General features: G+C 43.3%; 1 protein-coding gene across 2 annotated transcripts; it reads left to right on the top strand.

Annotated features, from left to right (window-relative positions):
• The first annotated feature begins 1,967 nt into the window (after positions 1-1,967).
• LOC133446241 (T-lymphocyte surface antigen Ly-9-like) lies at positions 1,968-18,518 on the top strand. 2 transcript variants are annotated; one of them, XR_009782817.1, is made up of 7 exons: positions 1,968-2,119; positions 7,819-8,121; positions 8,240-8,518; positions 8,626-8,736; positions 15,733-15,797; positions 16,925-17,087; positions 18,500-18,518. XR_009782817.1 is itself a non-coding variant. In XM_061724234.1 (6 exons), the coding sequence occupies exons 1-6, from the start codon at positions 2,083-2,085 to the stop codon at positions 16,997-16,999; spliced, it is 870 nt and encodes a 289-aa protein (XP_061580218.1). In that variant the 5' UTR covers positions 1,968-2,082; the 3' UTR covers positions 17,000-18,272. The 2 variants fall into 2 exon arrangements, 1 of the variants encoding a protein (XP_061580218.1); XM_061724234.1 differs by lacking the exon at positions 18,500-18,518 and having other exon boundaries at positions 16,925-18,272.
• The last annotated feature ends 1,360 nt before the right edge of the window (positions 18,519-19,878 follow it).

Raw genomic sequence — 19,878 nt, 5'->3', positions numbered from 1 at the left:
CTGAAAGCCTGGACGCAGAGTGGTGGGTCTCCTCTCTGACTGCGGCAGAAGTTGTTGGGAGACTCCCGTCCTAGAGGGACAGTAACGACGCGCTGGCATTAGCCCGTCACCATTCGGCAGCACTCTTGGACGGGCGTCTCCCCCAACTTCTGCTGCAGGCAGAGAGGAGACCCACACCACCAATACATTTTTCAATTATAGGAAGAGATTCTGTGATTTCATTTATATATATATACTTACTGTATATATGAAAATTATATATTTCTACTTTATATGATACATTCTATTGAATTAATAACAACATATGTACACTGCTTGTGTCAAAAAAAGGTCTCACTCTAATATTTCCCTATAGGTTTAGCTTTGATTATGACGTGCATTTGCCATTGCACAATTTCAATATATTTCTGCAAATGTTTTTAGTCAACATCTTCTATTGACGATGGCTGACTCAAACCACTTCAGCCATTCAGTATATATACAGTCAGCTGACCTCATTCTTCAGGCGCAAAATGTTGCTGAAACTAGACCGTAACCTAGGCAACATGTATCACTTCATGTAGCTCTCTTCTTCTCTTCTTAACCTGCATGCTCTGAAAGAGAGCCTATTTTAATCATGAATAGATGTGATACATATGGTTCTACAAATAAAATAAAGTAAAACGTGATGGTATCTTCATTAATTGTTCTGCACAATTGTAAAGTGAGGATTTGTTGTGCGGTGATTGGATCACTTTTTAACAAATAGACAGCAGGGTGGAGACGGATAACTTTCTCAAGCAGCACTTTACTCGATTCCACACTTCGTGACATTCTTTACTTCCTGTTGACTTCTCAGGTGACTGAACTAACCAATCAGAAGCCAGCACTTCAATTAAGGCAAACTTGAGGGAATGCAGATTCAACAGACTATCTTAACTGTCTTAAAGATGCACTTGCAAATATTTAAACATATAAATATGTAAATAATAAATGCGTATTATAAATATGTAAATAGTTAACTGATGTAAATTATAACATAACATAATAGTGTAAATGCATTTTAACTCAAATAAAAATGATATCAACATCTGAGCCTTACAGCTGTTAAATACAAATTAACTTCACTTCACTTCATCCAATAATGTAATAACTTCACCAATGTAATAAAATATTCTGACTGATATTGTAATAACATTTTTACCGATAATGTAATACATTATGTTATTGGGAATTTATTACATTTTCAGGTAGGTCTTTTTTTTCCCCAAAACTGATAATGTAATACTTGACAAATAATGTAATCTATATATGTTCATTTTCAGTCCAGAGTTCTACATTTTGTGTTTTAAGTATCTAAGAATCTTATATACACTGGATTTGATACACCAGAATGACTATTGGGTTAAATTGCAGACTTTGAGTACCATGTAATCAGGTATTACATCGGTAAAAAATGTTATTACAATATCCGTCAGGATATCTTATTACATTATTGGTGAAGTTATTACATTATCAGAATCCAGAATCAGAAAAAGGTTTATTGCCAAGTTTGTTAAACACACACAAGGAGTTTGTTGTGGTGATTGGTGCAATACAATACAAACATAAAATATAAAAGCAAATATAAGAGAGAAAATGTATAAGCAAACATGTACAATTTATTGGGTTTTATTACATTTTCGATTTAGTTAAGTGCAAATTCTATTACATTTTCAGGCGTTATTACATTTTCAGGAAATTATTACATTATAGGGTGCTACAATCCCTCTTCAGGAGAAAAGCAGCACTTTATGTATGTCCAAATGTAAACATTACTGCATGATCCGAAGAAGGTGCAGGTTGAAGAAAACTTCAACCTGGCAACATAACTTAGTGGCAACTCCAGAACCAGAACCACCGTAGTGATTCGGATGACAAAGTAAAATAAATAAAATGAAAAACCCCGGAGGAGAGGCGGGTCCAGAGCAGCATAGAGGAACCTCCTCTCTACTTCCAACAGCACAAACGCCGTGATGATGTTCAGTTCTTCAGTTCTTCACTTCGACTCAGTTACATATTCGAGGATTTGATTCACGATGTTTATTTTGGTTGAACTGTGAGATGGAAACAAAGATCAGAATAATTTTCTTCCATTTCGGTGAGTCCTGATCGGATCAGCTACTTGTTGCATCCGTTTGTATTGTGTTCATTCAAATCATTAGTTTCCCTCTTCATTATATAATGACTCCATCTTGCACTAAACTACAGTATAAATGTCAAATTGTTAGTAACTGAGAGAAAAGTGGTTAATATTTTTTCCCATAAGTATCAGTCATGTTGTGACAAAATAATAAATAACCACAGGTGGCGTTTAAAATCCCAGGTCGAGTTTAAATATTCCCCGATAATTTAATTTAAAGAATAATAAAAGTGCACGAAAATGCTAGGTAACTACTCAATGGTTTGATTTTATTTCCTAAAATTAGAAGCACATTTCAGGTTCTACCAAATATGTGGAGAGGGTTCTGTCTTTGACAGCTGATGGTTTGAGACAAGAATCTTTACTGTCGTTTTCCTCCCACATGATATCATTTAAACTGTTCACTTTAAATGAATAATAAAAACAAGGGATGGTACAGTCCGAGACTGCGGTCAAGCCAGCCGTCATTCTTACGTGGTCAAATCAGCCGCTCCTCTTTAGGTAGGAGCACTGGGTGATATAATGGGAAAAAATCGGGGATAAAAAATATTTAAAGAAATCAGACGCTCCTAAATGTCATGTGCGCTCCTATTTCAGTATTTACAGCAAATGAATGCGTCGCAAGAACAGAAAGACATGAAGTACTGAGTTTGAGATAATACATATATATTTTTCATATATTTCTTTCATTACCTTGATGACATCCATAATTCCACCGTAATATTTACACATTCTGACTATTAAAGAAAAGGATGAAACACTTTACTTCAGGTTCTGAGTTGCAGAGACTATAAACTAATTCTTCCATAATTTCAACTAATACCTTACATACCTCTCTTTAGGACTACAATCACTACAGGCACACTGAATTTCAAATAATTTAACTGTACAAATATTGAAATATTAAGATCTAAACTTCAAACATTTTACTTTTCTACAAAGGGCAGTCGCCTTTTTTGCTTCAGGATCTGTGTTGCAGACTGTAAAAATTAATTCTTCCATAATTTCACAAAGGTCAGTCACCTTTTTTGCTTTATTTCCATCTTACTTTATTGGGTAACTTATATTGATACCCAAAGTGAAATTAAAGGTGTCAGTAACATACAGACATCACGATTCAAGGTGCAATATTTAAGATTCAAGGGGTTTGTTGTACAGTAATTCCAGCCATAAACACAGTGCAATGAGATAACATTCCCTGAGAAGTGTGAGTGTAAACAAAAGTCAATAACATAGGACAGAATGGGGGCAAACAATGCTGACCCAGACCAGCAGGGATGGTGTCCTTAACGTGCTTTAGGACGATCCTTTGAAAGCACTTTATTATCAGCGGAGTAAAAGCTACAGGGCGGTAGTTGCTCAGGCAGGTGACAGCTGAATTTTTAGTCACAGGTACAATGGTGGATGTTGTGAGGCTGATGGGGATTATAGCAAGCTGCAGGTTGGAAATGTCAAGTTGATCTGCACACGATTTCAGAGAGCGACCTCACACCTTGTCTGGTGCTTCAGCTTCCCTGGTGTAGATTCTCTTCACGGCAGAGCTGAGTTGGTGCAGCTGCAGGACGACAGGCTGCTAGAGGCTGATGCTGTTCCTCCAGCCGGGGAAGGTGAACTCTCTCTCTGCTGCCTGGTGTGTCAAAGCGACCATGTTCAGGGTGTCGGGCCGACTGGAATTGTGGCTAACCAGCAGATCGCTGCAGCTGCTAGAAACAAACTAGACTCAAAATAGTGGAGAGTTTCTAAGTTACATCTGTCTTAAAATATTGAACTGGTGGATGTTTTTCTTTCGGTCATGTGAGACCTGTGAGTGGTTTTCTTCAGTATTGGTTGCACCTCATACAGCACATGTGCACGCACGTCTGACAGTTGAAGCAGTTTAATTTTTACCAACGGCTCTGTTGCTGGCTTTGAGCGATTGATACAGAGTCATGCAGAGCTGAAGAGAAAGGGTTAAATGTGAGTGTGAGATCAGGGTCGGTTGCTATGATGATCTAAATTTGTGATAAGATGATGCAGACGTCATGATTTAGACTTTAACAAGCTAATACGTGCTAATTTCCTCATCTGGGTTTGTGGCCATAAATGGAAAAATCTGTTTTTTCTTGTTCGGGGTATTTCCATAAAAATCCAATGATGGTATGTTTGCTGTTGACATGATAAGCGGTCGTGTTTATACTGAAAATACCTGTTTACATGTAAACACTTGGCTGTCAGGCCACCTGTACTGTCACATCCTCTGAGCTGATGGAGCACATTAGGAGGACACAAATTACCCTCTGAAGTAGAAGTTTTTACATCCTCAACAAACCAGTTACTAGGGCTGTTCGATTTTGCCCAAAAATAAAATCTCGATTTTTTTCTCTCAAAATCCGATTTTCGCTTGACAAAAGGCAAAGAAATTATTTCAATATGCTGTTTTTTTATTGAACATTTGCCCCATTGGGCTTTAAGTGCAAACTTTGCTCTTATTAAACCAAAAATGAATGAATAAAGTGCAAAACTCTGTAAAATAAGTTGAAAAAAAGTTTTAAAAAATATAATAAAATATAAAGTTTTATCTCTGAAAAAAAAAAAATCAGCAAATCAGCACTTGCAAACATACAGTAAGTTATATTTCCAATTAAATAAAACAAGACATTTTCTAATTAAACTAAACTGGGTCTTTGCATGCTAAATAATAATGCAACCCATGAAGGAGGTAGAGGTGTGTAATGTCAGTCATTACATTTGCTGTTCACATTTGCAAGTGTTTTGCAAGGAACACGAGCCGGTCTACGGCATCTGGCTTGAGGGATGCCCCGTGGCATGTTCCAACGCCCCCTCCTACACTAAAGAGCCTCTCCGATGGGGCACTTGTCGCAGGTATTGAGAGGTATTTCCATCAATCATTAATATGGTATCAATCATTAATATGTGTGCAGACCAGGTAAAAAAAAAAAAAAAAAAAAAAAAAAAAAAAAAAAGTGAAAAATCGATTTTACGAGTTTCACGTTTTAACATCGTTCTAATTACATAATCGCGATTACGATTTAAAATCGATTAATCGAACAGCCCTACCAGTTACTTATTACTTTTGTCCTTATTGTTCATAGAAAGCCGTCCCTTCCACAGCAGTTCTACACAGCTGTTGACTGTGTCGGATACTTGCAGTCATAAGACGATTAATGTGCTTGTTCAGGGTCAACATCATCCTGCTCTTATGAGTTTATAGGCTCCGTCTGGCACCAGGCTGCAGAAACAGGATATCAGGTTATGCTTTTATGTTTTTGGAGATGGAAAACAGCTTCCAAATGCAAATACTGAATGCAAATCAGTCTGGCATATCTTTACTTTCATTTCTGTGTGCAGTCAAACTGCAAACTGTTTTAACTGTCAGGTTGAGTTGCACATTCAGTCCTCAGGAAAACTGACCAAAACAAACAAACATGAGCCTCCAAACTTCAGAGATCCACAAGGACTTCACTGCTGTTTTACTTTATTATTCATTCATTATTAGTAGTGTGATGTGATCCATGAAATGCATGATTTGGCTTCTAGACTCGTGTTCGTATGTAGCAACGTCATTATAGCCTATGTACTGGTCTTAGTTCATTGCAGGCATCGATACTTGTTGTTACTTGCTGTAACTTGCGGTGTGCTGAGCTTCCGTTTTGTCTACGTCTTTTATGTAGCTCAGACTTAGCAACGAAGCAAATAAAGCAAAGCGAGTTTGCTTGGTAAATGTTGAGCTTCAGCATATTTTATAAAAGTTGCAGCAGTCTATCTTTCTACCCAGCTTGAAAAGAAAGAAGAAGTCGTGAGATTACAGGAGAGCTGCTCAATCATTGCAAGACAGAACATGTGTAAATGAAAGGGAAACAGCAAGGATTCAGGGAAACGGATATGAGGAATGTAAGTGTTTAAATTACATTTAGCGGACGCTTTTATTCAAAGCAACTTACAACAGAGGAATACAATCAAGCTACAGTAATATAGTAGGTCACAAAGTAGTAAATAAAACAGCATTTAAATAAGTCAGACAACTTTCAGATCAAATGAAACGCAAGACTGAGATGGTTTAAAGAAATAAGGAGGAGGGATAGTACAGACAGACGGACCGACGGACGGACCGACGGAAAGGAAGACCAAAAAGGAGATTTCTGAATGTGAAGAAAGAGGATAGACACAGAAAGATGCAGACTGGACAGACTTGTCCAGACCTTGAAAACGTGCTGATGAAGACCATTCCTTTGAATCAGGTGAGTTAATGTAAGCAGACGTCTCTAAAACATGGAGGACAGTAGATCTTGAGGATCAGGGTATATGACCACTGTTTTAGTTGTTTCCCTGCTTTCAGCACACCATGACACAAGTAGCTGCGTCATTCACAGACTTGTCCAGACCTTGATGACAAGCTAATGAAGAATCAGGTGTTAATTAGAATCAGGTGTGTTGAAGCTGGGGGGCCAGGGTTTGGAAACACTGATCTAAAACATGCTAGCCCCTGAACCAAGAGGTGGCTAGACTCATGTATTACGCCTCTCTGTTTCCCTGCTGGCTTTCCTGCACCAATGCAGGGGTTGCTGCGTGGAAATTATTGCTTCATTGGCTGCACATGCGAGGGCGTGGATATTACATCCCAGACATGGGTCACACAAGGCTCACCAATCTACCTGCTGTTTGAACTATGTTTTCTTTGGCACTGGGGTTGTCACGCTTCTTAATGGTCACTCAGTACGTACATGCATGAATACGTGCATGAATTATTGCCTTAGTCCGATTGATATTGAAGTTTTTAAAGCCATGTATACCTTAAAACTCGTGGTCGAAGATGGAAGGCTGAGGTACAGTAATATCCAGGGCAGAGATGAGGCAGGCAGGTCGGGGTCAGCAACAGGTGATCAGTCCGGGTAAAACAACTGGAAAGTCAGGCATGACATGAGAACAATCTGGCACTGAGGCAGAGACAGGAGCTTAAATGCAGCCAGGGCTGTCACAGGTGTGGAGAGCTGGCCTGATGAGGAGGCTTGGCTACCAGGTAGAGTGGAGCAGAGACAGGAGATGAGCAGACTGTGACATCCTCATGTGATGTGCTCAGGAATATGACAATATTACTGTACACGCAGGACGGATCTCTTGTTGACATGTTCATATTAAAATACTTTGTGACTGTCTCTTTGATGTTACTGAGGTAGCTGGGACTGTTTTTCAGATCTGAGTGACAATAGAAACAAAAGTTTGGGTTTCTGAGCTTCTATTGATCCGGCTGTATCATAGATTTAGGTTTGTGAATTAGATTAGAGCTGGTCTAGTTATGGATTCAAGTTGTGTGGAGCACCAGCACAAAGTGAAAGCTGCAACGCTGCTTTTTGATAACTTCAATGAGGCCGAAGCTGATAAACAACTCCTGGACGGTTGATGTGGACTCATTAGGATTTGATCATTTCCTGATTAGCTTTTGTGCTGCCAAGTCAGTTCACATACTGGCTCCTGGTTTGTTTACTCGCCGCTGTCTATAGTTGCATTGTCCTGCTGTCATGATGATTCACGTCATAACTGACAAAACAGGTTTGATGAAACTAATGTGAAATGTAAATGTTTTATATGAGTTAGTAGAAGCTGTTATTGATCTCTGATCACACCTGGAGGTGACTGTTGTGTCTCTGGATGTTTTACAGTGATGGTTGTATCTGCTGCTGAGGACGTGAAGAACAACCTGACAGGTGTTGTGGGAGGAAACATCACTCTACCTGGTTCTGTACTGGAGAAAGGATTTCTTTTATTTGGCTCAATGATCATTGCACAGGTGTATAAAAGTGGCTTTGAAATAGAAGAGGAAATTTACAGGAACAACCTTGACTGGAACAACACCACTGGACTCTTTACAGTCACAGACTTGCAGAGAAACAACTCAGGAATTTACACCATTGAGTCTAAAAGACCACCTGTTTTTGTTTTACGTTATACTCTAACAGTGTACGGTGAGTGGTGTTTTCTGATGATGTGTTGGTGGTTTTTATCCATGTATATGTGTTGACTTTCACTGGGATGAAGAGTTAAACGGTACCATGTTTTAACGTCCATGAATGTGTGGTCCAGACTCTGCAGAAACTCCTGCAGTGATCAGGCTGAACGTGACCTCTGACAGCTGCTCGCTGCTGTGTTCGGTGGACAAAGAGACGACTCTGTCGTGGTACAAAGATGATCAGATGGTGAACCAGAGCAGCTCTGCTTCCTCTCTGACTCTCATTGTCCACAAGCAGGATGCCAAGTCCTCTTTTAGATGTGTGTCTGCCAGCCCTGCAGAAGAAAAGTCTCTTCAGGTCCATGTCTCCACGTCCTGCTGGACAGACGACACAGGAGACCATTCAAGACGCTGTAAGTTCTCAAGTTTCAGTGATTATTATCATTATCATTGTAATACTGTATCTTATAAACTGTTGTTTTGATGGTTTATTGCTGATGTTCTTTGCTTCATTTGACAGATTGGATTATAATAGCAGTCATCGTGTGTTTCATCATCGTTTCATCGGTTTTGTGTTTGGTGATGAAATATTTTCAACAAAAGAAGAAGACACCCAGACACACACAAGGAGGTATATCAATTCAATTAAATTGTATTTATATAACGTCTATTACAACAGAAATTGTCTCTAGGATCTTTCCAGAGACCCACACCATGACTTCCAAGCAATTATTACATAAACATAACATAAACAATTGCAGGTAACACCTCCCAAGTGAAAGAGAAAGACCTTAAGCCAAACAGCGGCAAGGAAAAACTCCCCTTTAGGAGGGAAGAAACCTTTAGCAGGACCAGGATCATAAAGGGGGACCCTCCTGCCGGAGTCCAGACTGGGCAGAGCAGGAAAAGAGAAAACAGACAGAGAGAATGAAGAACAGAGAAAAGAGAGACACAGACACAATGGCTAACTGGTGCACTATAGGGACGACTATATAAACAGATGTAGGAGGTTCTGTTTCATCTGGCGTCATAGACAAATAGCGCTGCGTATCATCAACATAGTGATGTATGCTGTAATTTTGGATTATACTTCCCAATGGCTGCATGTTAAACTGAACAAGATTGGCCCTAGCACTGAACCCTGCGGAACACCATAACAGACCCTTGACTGTTCTGAAGAAACCGCATGTACATGAACAAACTGGAACCTGTCAGATAGATATGATTTAAACCAATGTAGAGCTGTCCCTTTAATCTCAACATGCTCCAGCCTGTGCAGTAAAATGCCATGATCAACAGTGTCAAAAGCAGCACTGAGGTCCAGTAGAACCTGTATGGACACTAATCCCTTATCTGAGGCCATAAGGAGGTCATTCGTGACTCGAACCAGTGCTGTCTCTGTGCCATGATGCATTCTGAACCCTGACTGAAAGACTTCAAACAGATCTTTTTTTTTTTACAAATGGTCACATACTGTAACTGGCTGCAACGACCTTTTCCAGAATTTTAGATACAAATGGAAGGTTGGAAATTGGTCTATAATTAGCTAAGGTGTCTGGGTCAAGAGAACGTTTTTTAAGTAAAGGTGTAATTACTGCAACTTTAAAAACTTGTGGTACATAACCTAAGTTTAGGTTTAGTTTTAGTTGATCTGGTCCAGTATTGCCGTACCATCAAGAGAAAAAAACATTTTTGACTAGTCGAGTCGGGATGGGGTCTAACAAACACGTGGATGATTTCAATGGTTACATGATTGATGGCAGGAAAGTACATGAACTGAAATGTTGGACAGTCTTCTGTTTTATTTTAGATTTTCATATTTAATATACATCTTACACTCCTTTTTCCAACCACCTAGATGTGTTCTCTAGATTCAGGTGAAACTGCTGAGTCTTGACCTGAGTTGGCCTTACGTATCCGTGAAGATGTTTCGTTTTCTCCGTCATGGATAAGTGACACAAAGCTGCCCAGTTTCTGTTTGGGTGCTTTATCTTTAGTTGTTGTTTGAGGGTGGTTTCAGGTTTTAAATTTGTGTCAATTTCATTTGAAGGAATAGTGCTTACTTTCAGGATGCTCCTGTGGTCTCTCTCCTGTCCCTGCGATCAGCAAAAGCAGCTAAAACAACTTTGGACTCTTCCTGATCATATCAGCAACATGTGTCTTGAAAATGAAATGACCTTGGGGTTGGGGGTCGGCTTGGGGGGTCTGGGGCGCCGGCCTCTGGTGGCCCCTGGGGGGCAGTGGGGGGGGCCGTGGGGCCCTGTCCCTGGCCGGTGGGGGCCTTGGGGGCCTGTGGGGGGGGTTACCTCATGGCAGTGGGGGGGGGGTGGCTTGGGGGGCTCGGGCGGGGGGCTGTGGCTGTGGACGTGGGGGTCCCACTCGGAGGGCCCGGCCCTGCCTGGGTGGGGGGTGGCTGTCTGCGCTGGGGGGGCATTGCTGCCTTGGTCCTCCGTCGCTGGGCGGGGGCCGAGTGCCCCTGCGGATGTGGAGACTCCGTGACCCTTGGGGTGTCCGCCGGGGTGGCCTCGGGGGGGGTGGGGCCGGGCCCAGGGATCGGGCCTCCCCTGACCGGGGGGTGCACGGGCGGGCGCGGCGGCGGGGCGGCACCATTCCCAGGTGTCTATGTCTTATGTTGTCAGTATGAATGGGAGGATGTTGGACCGTTTCCCCCTCCGTCTGGGGGCTCCGGCGGTGCCGGGGGCGCCCGTGGAGGTACGTTGGGGCCCTGGCCCGGCTCGGAGGGCCGGCCCCCGTCTACTGGATGGCCGGTGGGGGGGCGCGGGTGTCTTTTCAGGGCCGGCTTTGCTGGTCCTGCCTCCTGGGTTCGGCCTCCGCTCCCCCTCCTTCCCCCCCTACACGATTCATACCCACATAGGCGAAGGGCGGGGGGTCCGGGTCGTGGGGGGCATTGTCCCGCGTGGCCCGGCACTCCCCGCCTCACGGTTTTAACAGCAAAATAGACACTGCACATTCAACACTTAATAAATACATTTGACAGGGACACGTAGTTCGGGAGGGTTTTTATGGCATTAATCACATGCACTCAACACCAGGGGCGGGAGGGGGTCCCACATCACCCACGTTCCCCCACCGGCCTGGGATAGGTGGGTCGGGATACCCGGGCCCGGCGGGGCTCGCCCTGTGGCCTGGGGTGCCTTCTGGCGGTGCTGGACCCCCCCGGGGAGGGGGAAACGGTGCGTGATTGTGTGTCTGTGTCGGTGAGAATGCGGTATGGAAGGGTCCTGCCATGGAGGATTTGGGCCTCCATTGGCAGGACATCAAAACTTAATAATTTATCAATATTATATTATACAAAGATGGTTATTATTATTATTATTATTATTATTAGTATTATTAGTATTATTAGTATTATGTTTATATTATTATGTATAGTATATCATATTATTATTAGTATAGATCTCGGATAGTTGAATGGATGAATGAATGGGATGCCTGGGTCTGGGGCCCTCCGTTGTCGGGCCTGCACGGGTGTCGCCCTGTTGGGGGGTTCCCTCTCTCCGGGCCCGTCTCCGGTCCCCCCCGCTGCCTCTGCGGCGGGGCGCCCCTCTGGTCTTGGAGGGCCACTTTCGTGGGGGGCGGGTGCGCCTGCCCGCGTCGGCGGCCGGGGCGGCTCTGTCTCTCCGGGCAGGCTGGCCCCCTGCCGGGTGGGGGTCGTTGGCCTGAAGGGTGAGGGCCTCCTGGCCGCGTGTGCGGCCCGGACCGGGTGGCCGGGGATTGCCTGGGTCGCGGTCCGCCGCCGCGGGATCCCTGGCTGCTTCTTCCCGCGCCGTGGGGGCCCCGCCCGGGACCCCCTCGGCCGCCGCCGGAGGGGGGGGGGGGGCCTCGCAGGCGGTGGGTTGCCTCCCTCCTGCTTCTCCCCTCTGTGGGGTTGCCGGTGGCCTGGGTTCCGGGCTCTTCCGTGTCGGCCTCTGATCTTGCGGGTGGCGGGGTTGCTCCCCCCCCTCCCCCACTATAGATACACTTCAGGTAGAGCTTTGTTTGGTTTACTACACACACACACACACACACACACACACACACACACACACACACACACACACACACACACACACACACACACACACAGCCACTTAGTCACATGCATATACACAAACATACACAGCCACACAAACATATACACACACACACACACACACACACACACACACACACACACACACACACGCATGATCATATACATACACACACACACACACACATAGACATACACACTGGCTTGTTCACCTGCATGCTGGCTCTCTAGTTTTTGGGGTTAGGTAGCGGTAACGGTAGCTTAGCTCAGACTGCGATCAGATCTCAAGATTTAGGTTGATTGCTGTTGTTGTTTTGGTTGGCTCCGTGCCGGTTTCGTGTTTTGTTTGTGGTTTTTTGTTGCAGATTTCCAGTGCTTGACGTGTGTTTCCGTGTGTTCCTGCTTCCTGGATTGGCAGTGGATGTCGTCACCCCCCCCCCCCCAAAAAAAAAAAACACTGGGTTTGTATGTGTATATGTATGTATGTGTACGTATATGTATGCGTATATATATGTATATATATTAATTATAGTAATAATGCACTTATATATGCTTTTGGTTTCTACCGTCATGGTATCAATCATTAATATGTGTGCAGACAAGGGAAAAAAAAAAAAAAAAAAGAAAAGAAAATGAAATGACAAAGATATAGCCTACACACAAAATGAGGATGAATGAATAAGACACACTAAAGAACGAAGACTAAATAAAAGAGCGAAACAAGAGTAGTATTTAACAACGTTATAAAAGTAAAATTCACTCTGATTGTAGGACCCAACGAGCTAAAGATAGAAAACATTTCCTTTGTGATGCCTTAAAACAGACCGGGATGCTGTGTTTGAGGAGGGACTCACAAGAATAAATGTTAAAACAACTTTAGCCAACTCTGGACGCAAGGAAACTTTGATGCAGATCAAAGAAGCGAACTCCGACCCGGCTTTAAACAGAGGTTTGCTTTAAGTGAACCAAAACGCAGGAAGTGGAGGGCATCGTGGGTTGCAGTCAGGCGTGGGGTGAGGATGAGGTAAAGGCTCCGATTGAAATACGGTCGGATGAAAATTCATCAGAATTGCTGATGAGGGGGGGTTCCTTTATCTGAACTATACTCTTATGAGTGGAAACCCCCCCCCCCCCCCCCCCCCCAGGCAACAAGGAGGCTTCAGAACTGCAGTGGGTCATGATGGGAACCTGAAAAGTGTTGAGAGGTCGGTTGAGGTTCGGTTGGGGTCCGGTTGGAGTTGACGTTGCTGGAGGTGGAAGCAGGATGACTCCCTCAGGGGGGACAAGTGGGAATTGCTAGCAGCTGATGCCTAGAGGAACCCAGGAGAAAAAAGCAATATTCAGGAACCGAAGACACAGCCGCTCCAGACTGATGTGAGGCCTTGCTTTACTGTTGCTAAGGGTGTCCAGCCCTGATTATTTAGTTTAGTCCAGTCACCCACACGACTTCCTTGACTGAGTGGGTTGTCAGGGTATTTAAGTAGCTCCATTCTCACGCTACGCTTTATTCAGAAGGGACTTTCCATATATTATAGTAGCAAACAGTGTTATCAGAGCTGAGGGGGAAACTGGCTGCAATGAACGTCACTGCTTATTAAATGTCAGGTACTTTCCGGATCCCTACTCCACAATATACCCAGATACAAAAACATGCCATCTTTAGACTTGTTTGCTTGAGAAAGGGCACATGATAATGAACATGAAATTTTGGTGTCTGTGGTGCCTGCCAGACCACATCATCTTATTAAACACTTCAGTCAGTGGTAACTATGCTGCTCCAGTCAGGATGGTCGGTAAAGCGGTATGTTGCACAGCAGTATTTTCACAAAAACCTTATTCTCTTTTAGTCTGTTTTTAGGGTTGGTGTTGTTTTTTATCAGTTGAATACATCAGTGAATTATATCCATATTTGGCCTCTCAGCAGCCAACCAAAGGCTTTTTTTTTTTAAATACATCCAAACATAGACCATGAGTCACTTTCATCCTCACCACCCAGTTGTAACTGTGTCAAACAATTCTCTTTCTTTCTTTTTTGATAATAATAATAATAATAATAATAACTTGCATTTATATAGCGCCTTTCAAGGAACCCAAGGTCGCTTTACAGATCATAGGCAAACCAAGGAAGAACAAACAAAACAAAACACCATCGGGACAAAACGACAGGGGGGGGGGGGGGGCACTAATGGGTAAAAGCCAGGGTGAAAAGGTGGGTTTTGAGTTGTGCTTTGAAACTGTCCAGAGAAGGGGAGTCACGGATTACAGCAGGGAGAGAGTTCCAGAGGGTGGGGGCAGCAACACTGAAGGCTCTGTCCCCAAAGGTCTTCAGTCTGGTCCGGGGGATGGAGAGCAGACCAGCGTCTGAAGACCGCAGGTTCCGGGAGGGAGTGTGGTGATGAAGGAGGTCAGACAGGTACTGGGGGGCCAGAGTGTGAAGGGATTTGTAGGTGAGTAGGAGGAGTTTGTACCGAATGCGGAACTTAACAGGTAGCCAGTGGAGGTGGATGAGGGTGGGGGTGATATGCTGCCAGGGCTTGGTGTGGGTGAGAACCCTGGCAGCTGAATTCTGCACGTACTGGAGCCTGTCCAGGACAAGCAGGAAGCAAAACACTGATTAGCTTTGGATAAAAGCATCTGCGAAGTGATCCGCTGTAACTAGGGGGATGTCCTGCATCACATTGTGCCACAAGCTGCTTCCTAGAGAAACACAGGAGAAAAAAAAGCAATGCAGGTTATCAAGTGTATCTGCTGACTAAATCGCTTCACATCACCCTGTTCACATCAGGGGTCTCCAACCTAGGTCCTCTCGAGAGCTACTATCCTGCATGTTTTACCCTCTATTCTGGTCTTCCAGGTCTGGTGTCTCACATGTTTTAGGCGGTTCCCTACTTTAACAGCCTGATTCTAACTAACGGCCGTCATCTGATAGACCTCCAGCTCTTCACAGGTCTGTTGGTGACACAGACCTCCGGATCACTTGTGTCAGGGTGTGCTGAAGCAGGGAAACAGCTAAAACATGCAGGACTGGGGGTCCCGAGGTCCAGGGTCGCCTACCCCTCACCCAAAACACTGACGTACCCAAAGATAGGGACTCGGTTCAGTTGTTGCTGTGAGGCTGATGACCCAGGACCAGTAAAAGTGTGCTGAACTCCTGCTGGTGGAAACCCTTGCAGTGCCAACCCCCAGACCACCACGCTGCACTGTAGATAAATGTTGTGTTTCTTAGTTGGTGGAATTCATTAAACTTACATTTTACATAAGAAGCACATGTAAACCATTTCTCTTTGTACGTATTTGAAGCCCGACCCTATTTCATGACCCAAATATTGCTGTTATTACTGAGTTAATATATTTTAGATGTGAGAATGAATCTCTTAAATACTGTACATGTTTATATTCACTTCAGCAGAAGCTCGGTGCTTCCCCGGCTGAAATATCAAAAGGATTCACCAAAATTACTTGTATTTTCAGTGATGCTTTATCATGTCTACATTTTTTCATTAGTTGCATCCTAGAAGCTCACCAGAAGTATGTTGTACAACGTTTTATTACCAGAAATGTCACAGTAAACGTCTCCGCCATCTATCTTTGCAGGTTCAGAGTGCGAGGACTCGGCGCTCGAGTACAGCGTCATACAACACAGCAACAGTCGCAGTCAGGTTAGTCAGCGTTCAGCTGCCTCTGAGATGACAGGCAGGGTTGCACAGAAGCCTTTAGATCGGGGGTCAACAAGGCTGGTCCTCCAGAGCAGTTTGATGTTTCCCTACTGCAACACACCTGATCCCAATGACTGGCCCTCATCAGCATGTCATCCAGGTCCACATCACTCTGTTAGTGACACGGTCACGTCTATCAGGTGTGTTGAAGCAGAGAAACATCTCAAACATGCAGTAGATGGGCCCTGGAGTACCGGCTTGTGTGCACCCGTGGTAACAAGGATCCTGTTTGATCCAACAGTTATAGGACTGTTTGCTCATCTACTGTATCCTCCCACAAAGTCAACCGCCCTGTTTGCTTTTTTTCTGGGGCTTTCCTGGTGTTGGCCAAGAGACTATTGCGCTATTGAAAAATTACGTATTCTAATAGTGTCAAAAAGGGGCGTGGCCTAACGGCTCAACAGCGCCCCCTAGAAAACTTTGTGCCTCGAGCCCCACAATACGGTTTGACGTACATGCACGAAAATCGGTACACACCTGTATCATGTCGCAACTTAAAGAAAAGTCTCTTGGCGCCATGGCCGAAACCGAACAGGAAGTCGGCCATTTTGAATTAATTGACTCATTTTGGCGCAATTTCTGCCATTTTCACGCGTCATACTTTAACAAACTCCTCCTAGCAGGATCGTCCGTTCAACATAAAATTTGCTCAGGAGACACAAAAGACGTTAATGATGAAAAGTTATCAAAATCGTGAGTTTTCATGAAATGGTATGGCCGTGGCGTCACGTCAAACTTCAAAGCTAAACAGGAAGTGATACTAGTAGCTGATTGGCTGATATGTAATTCTGCCATAACTTTTGAATGGTTTGACATAGAGAGTCGTGGGTGGTGTCATCAGACTTGGTTTTGAGTCCTTGACCTCAATTGGTGGAAATTGCACGCGCGAGGTCCCGTTCATCGCTGCTTGCAGCTTTAATTGTTTATTGATTTTCTTTTTGTGTATTTCCACGTTTTTTTCCTCATTCTTGACAACACAATTCTGTGTGTCTAAGCCGGTCACCTGTTTGTGTTATTCCTGCTTCACTTGCCAACGCGTCATCACCAGCTGACTTCTTGTTGTTTTTCAGGATGTGGAGGCCGTTGATCATTGCAACATTACGGTCTACGATAAACTGGAAGTACATCACATGAATCTCACGTAATCTGCTGACGACGGTTGAGTGCAAGCGGCAGGTTCACACCATAAATGACTCAGTCCAACGAAACGTTACTGTGGACGCTGTCTGTCATGTAAACATTTCATTATTACATATTGCAAACAACTATTTCACTGTTATTCTTGTGTTGTTTCATGTTTCTGAAGACTGCTTTATGAGGAACTTTCCTCAACTTCATGAAGTCCCAGCACATTTAACTACCGTTTGTCCTCCCAGCTGATGAAGATGTTTGTCCTTCATCTCAGTCTTTGGGGGCCGTGCAGCAGCAGTCCGAGAGTGGGTTTGATGCCCTTGTAAGGTGTGTCTGCGGGGGTCTGCTGGAAGGATCACTGTTGCTACTGTCCTTACTGGTTTTCATGAGCTCAGTCTTCACTTATATTCAGACTCAGTGAACCACGTTGCACTGAGTAAAATAATGTTTAACACCCTTGTCATTGCTGAGCTGCACATTATCGGAGACACTGCATCACAGCTTGGAACCAAGAGTCCCGATTTGTCCCGATTTGTGTGTACATGACAAAACAACTGAGTTTAGAACCAGAACACACAGGAAGGCGACATTCAGTTATTATGGCCCCTGATTGTGGAACAGCCTCCCGGAGAACCTCAGGGCCGTCTTTTTAATCAGGCTTTTAACTGACTCATTTAACTTTTTATAATTCTCTATGCTCACTCCTGTCCCTATCCTACCCTGTTATTCTGTTTTATCTCAATGTTATATTTAAACGTTTTAGTCGTTATTTATGGTCTATTTTATACATTCTATTGTTTTATTCTCTCAGTTTCTAATATCTTGCTTTTTAGACCTCCTTTTACGATTTTATGTTATACTTAAACTCTTTTAGCGTGTATTTTAACCTCATAGCCTATCTTATCATGCTTTCTTGTAGCTTTTATCTCCAGTGTTTCCTCATGGGGAGCCTCCATGCTGGGAGTGACTCTGGCCTGCAGGGGGTCGTCCTGGGGGTGGTTCTGGCCTGGATGGTGGTGGAGCTCTGCACCACGGCTTCACCGCTGTGGTGTGGACTCCTCTATCCGTCCGGGCCGGGATGGTCTCTGTGGAGGAAACCCTTGTGGTTGCGGGTTATGAGACCTCCTGGCGTGGATGATACCTGATACCATTTCCTCACCTGGATCCTCTGTGCTCAGCCATGTTCGCACCCATATTTATATAGATGTGTGTGTATGTGTGTGTCTGTGTGTGTGTCTGTGTGTGTGTAACTTGGGTGAATTGTGGTGTGCTTGTGTCTGCCTGTGTGTGTGGGGGGAGGGGGTGGGGGGGCAGGGCGTTAATAAGTTTTATATTGTTTTATGTAAAGCTCTTTGTGTTGCATTTTTATGCATGAAATATACAAATAAAGTTTGATTTGATTTGAGGTATAAAAGAGTCAAAACCAGACAGACCTTGAAGGAGGTCGTTTGTATGACTCACTCTTTGCTGTACCTAGAGAAGTTTGATTTGTTTATGTTCTCATTTCTCTCCAGTGGCGTCCAGAGGCAGTTTTATCAGAAACAAAAGCAATTAGTTAAAAAAGCCCTGTTCAGTCTTCGTGTGAGATCCCGCTGAAGTCTTCGTACAGTCGTCTTTCAGACTCTCCTTTTCTTCATTGAAGAAAGCGGTTTTACAAACTGAGATAAACTGGGAACTTGAGGCGTTCTGAACCTGCACCACCTCAGCCCGGAGCTGTGGGCTCCAGGATCGAACGTCATTGCCATGAGGATGCTCTTATATGCAATTACCACATACAAATATGAAAACGTAATTTGAAGTTGGAAGACTGTCCTCTAAAGCAGAAGCATGTTCAGGTTGGATTGTTATTGTTACAATTTTAATCTTCAGAAGGCTGAAATGGAAATCCTCGTGTGGCAGTGACCATCCTGCCAGGTTTACATCTGACACCAAATCATGGATGAAACCTGCTTTTTGGAAAAGTCCCAGCTCTGAAAGGTTTGTGTTTTGGTGTCCATATCTTACTGGTTTTTCAACATCTGCTCTTTACAAACTAACACTCAAAAAGAAGAAAAGAAAAGAAAATTCTTTGTAGCAGCTGCTTCCCCTTTGTGTTACACATAAAGCAGCTTGTGTTGTCAGCTTCCTTAACAGCTGCTGAACCGGCCACACCGCTCTTCAGCTGCAGGACGTTTACGGTAAATAAAACCATAAACAAGCTGGCACGCAAGCCAGCTTTATTTCTTTTTTTTTTTAAAATGAGATGATGAAAGTAGATACATAAATTGAGAATATTAATTCGAGAGTAAATAAGTTAAACAAATAAATAATTATCATATAGTGTGGTGTAGCACGATATAATATACATATAGCATAATAATATAGTAATATCCTAATATAACATAATTTTTATAAAATATTATGACCAAATGATATCACCATACTATAATATATAACAATATAATAATACTATAGTTAAACATCCCATGAGATTTCATAACTTAATATAATAATACACTGTGAAATAATATATCATGATAATGCCATGAATAATTATTAGAGTTAGAAATAATAATTTATGTATTGCAATGAGGGGTGAGGTCAGACCGGGGCGCCAGGGAAGCGAGCAGGAGGGGGGGTCCCCCCACCAGCAGGAGGCCCCCACCAGACTCCAGTTGCTCTAGAGCATTTTAAAACAGCAAGCAATGACCAAAGTGCTGAACATAAAATACACTTTACATCACTAAAAGACACAAATTGAAAAACATAAAATAAAAAACACAAAGATAGAAATTAAGAATGAAATAAATAAGTATGTTTAAGATAAAATACATTAAAAGAAATTAATACAAGTTAAAGTCAACATCTCATACTGGGTTAAAGTCTTAGGAGATGATAAATGGCCGAGGACGAA

Source organism: Cololabis saira, chromosome 1 (assembly GCF_033807715.1).
Source record: "Cololabis saira isolate AMF1-May2022 chromosome 1, fColSai1.1, whole genome shotgun sequence".
Taxonomy (NCBI): Eukaryota; Metazoa; Chordata; class Actinopteri; order Beloniformes; family Belonidae; genus Cololabis; species Cololabis saira.
The sequence above is the reverse complement of the archived record's forward strand: the minus strand, read 5'-3'. Positions and strand labels throughout refer to the sequence as shown.

What these genes read in the sequence shown, in the direction of transcription:
- LOC133446241 (XM_061724234.1), top strand. Translation starts at nt 2,083, where the DNA reads ATGGAAACAAAGATCAGAATAATTTTCTTCCATTTCG. An exon ending in AGGAGACCATTCAAGACGCT is followed by an intron (nt 8,519 to 8,625) that starts GTAAGTTCTCAA and finishes TTCATTTGACAG; the next exon opens with ATTGGATTATAATAGCAGTC. An exon ending in ACCCAGACACACACAAGGAG is followed by an intron (nt 8,737 to 15,732) that starts GTATATCAATTC and finishes CTATCTTTGCAG; the next exon opens with GTTCAGAGTGCGAGGACTCG.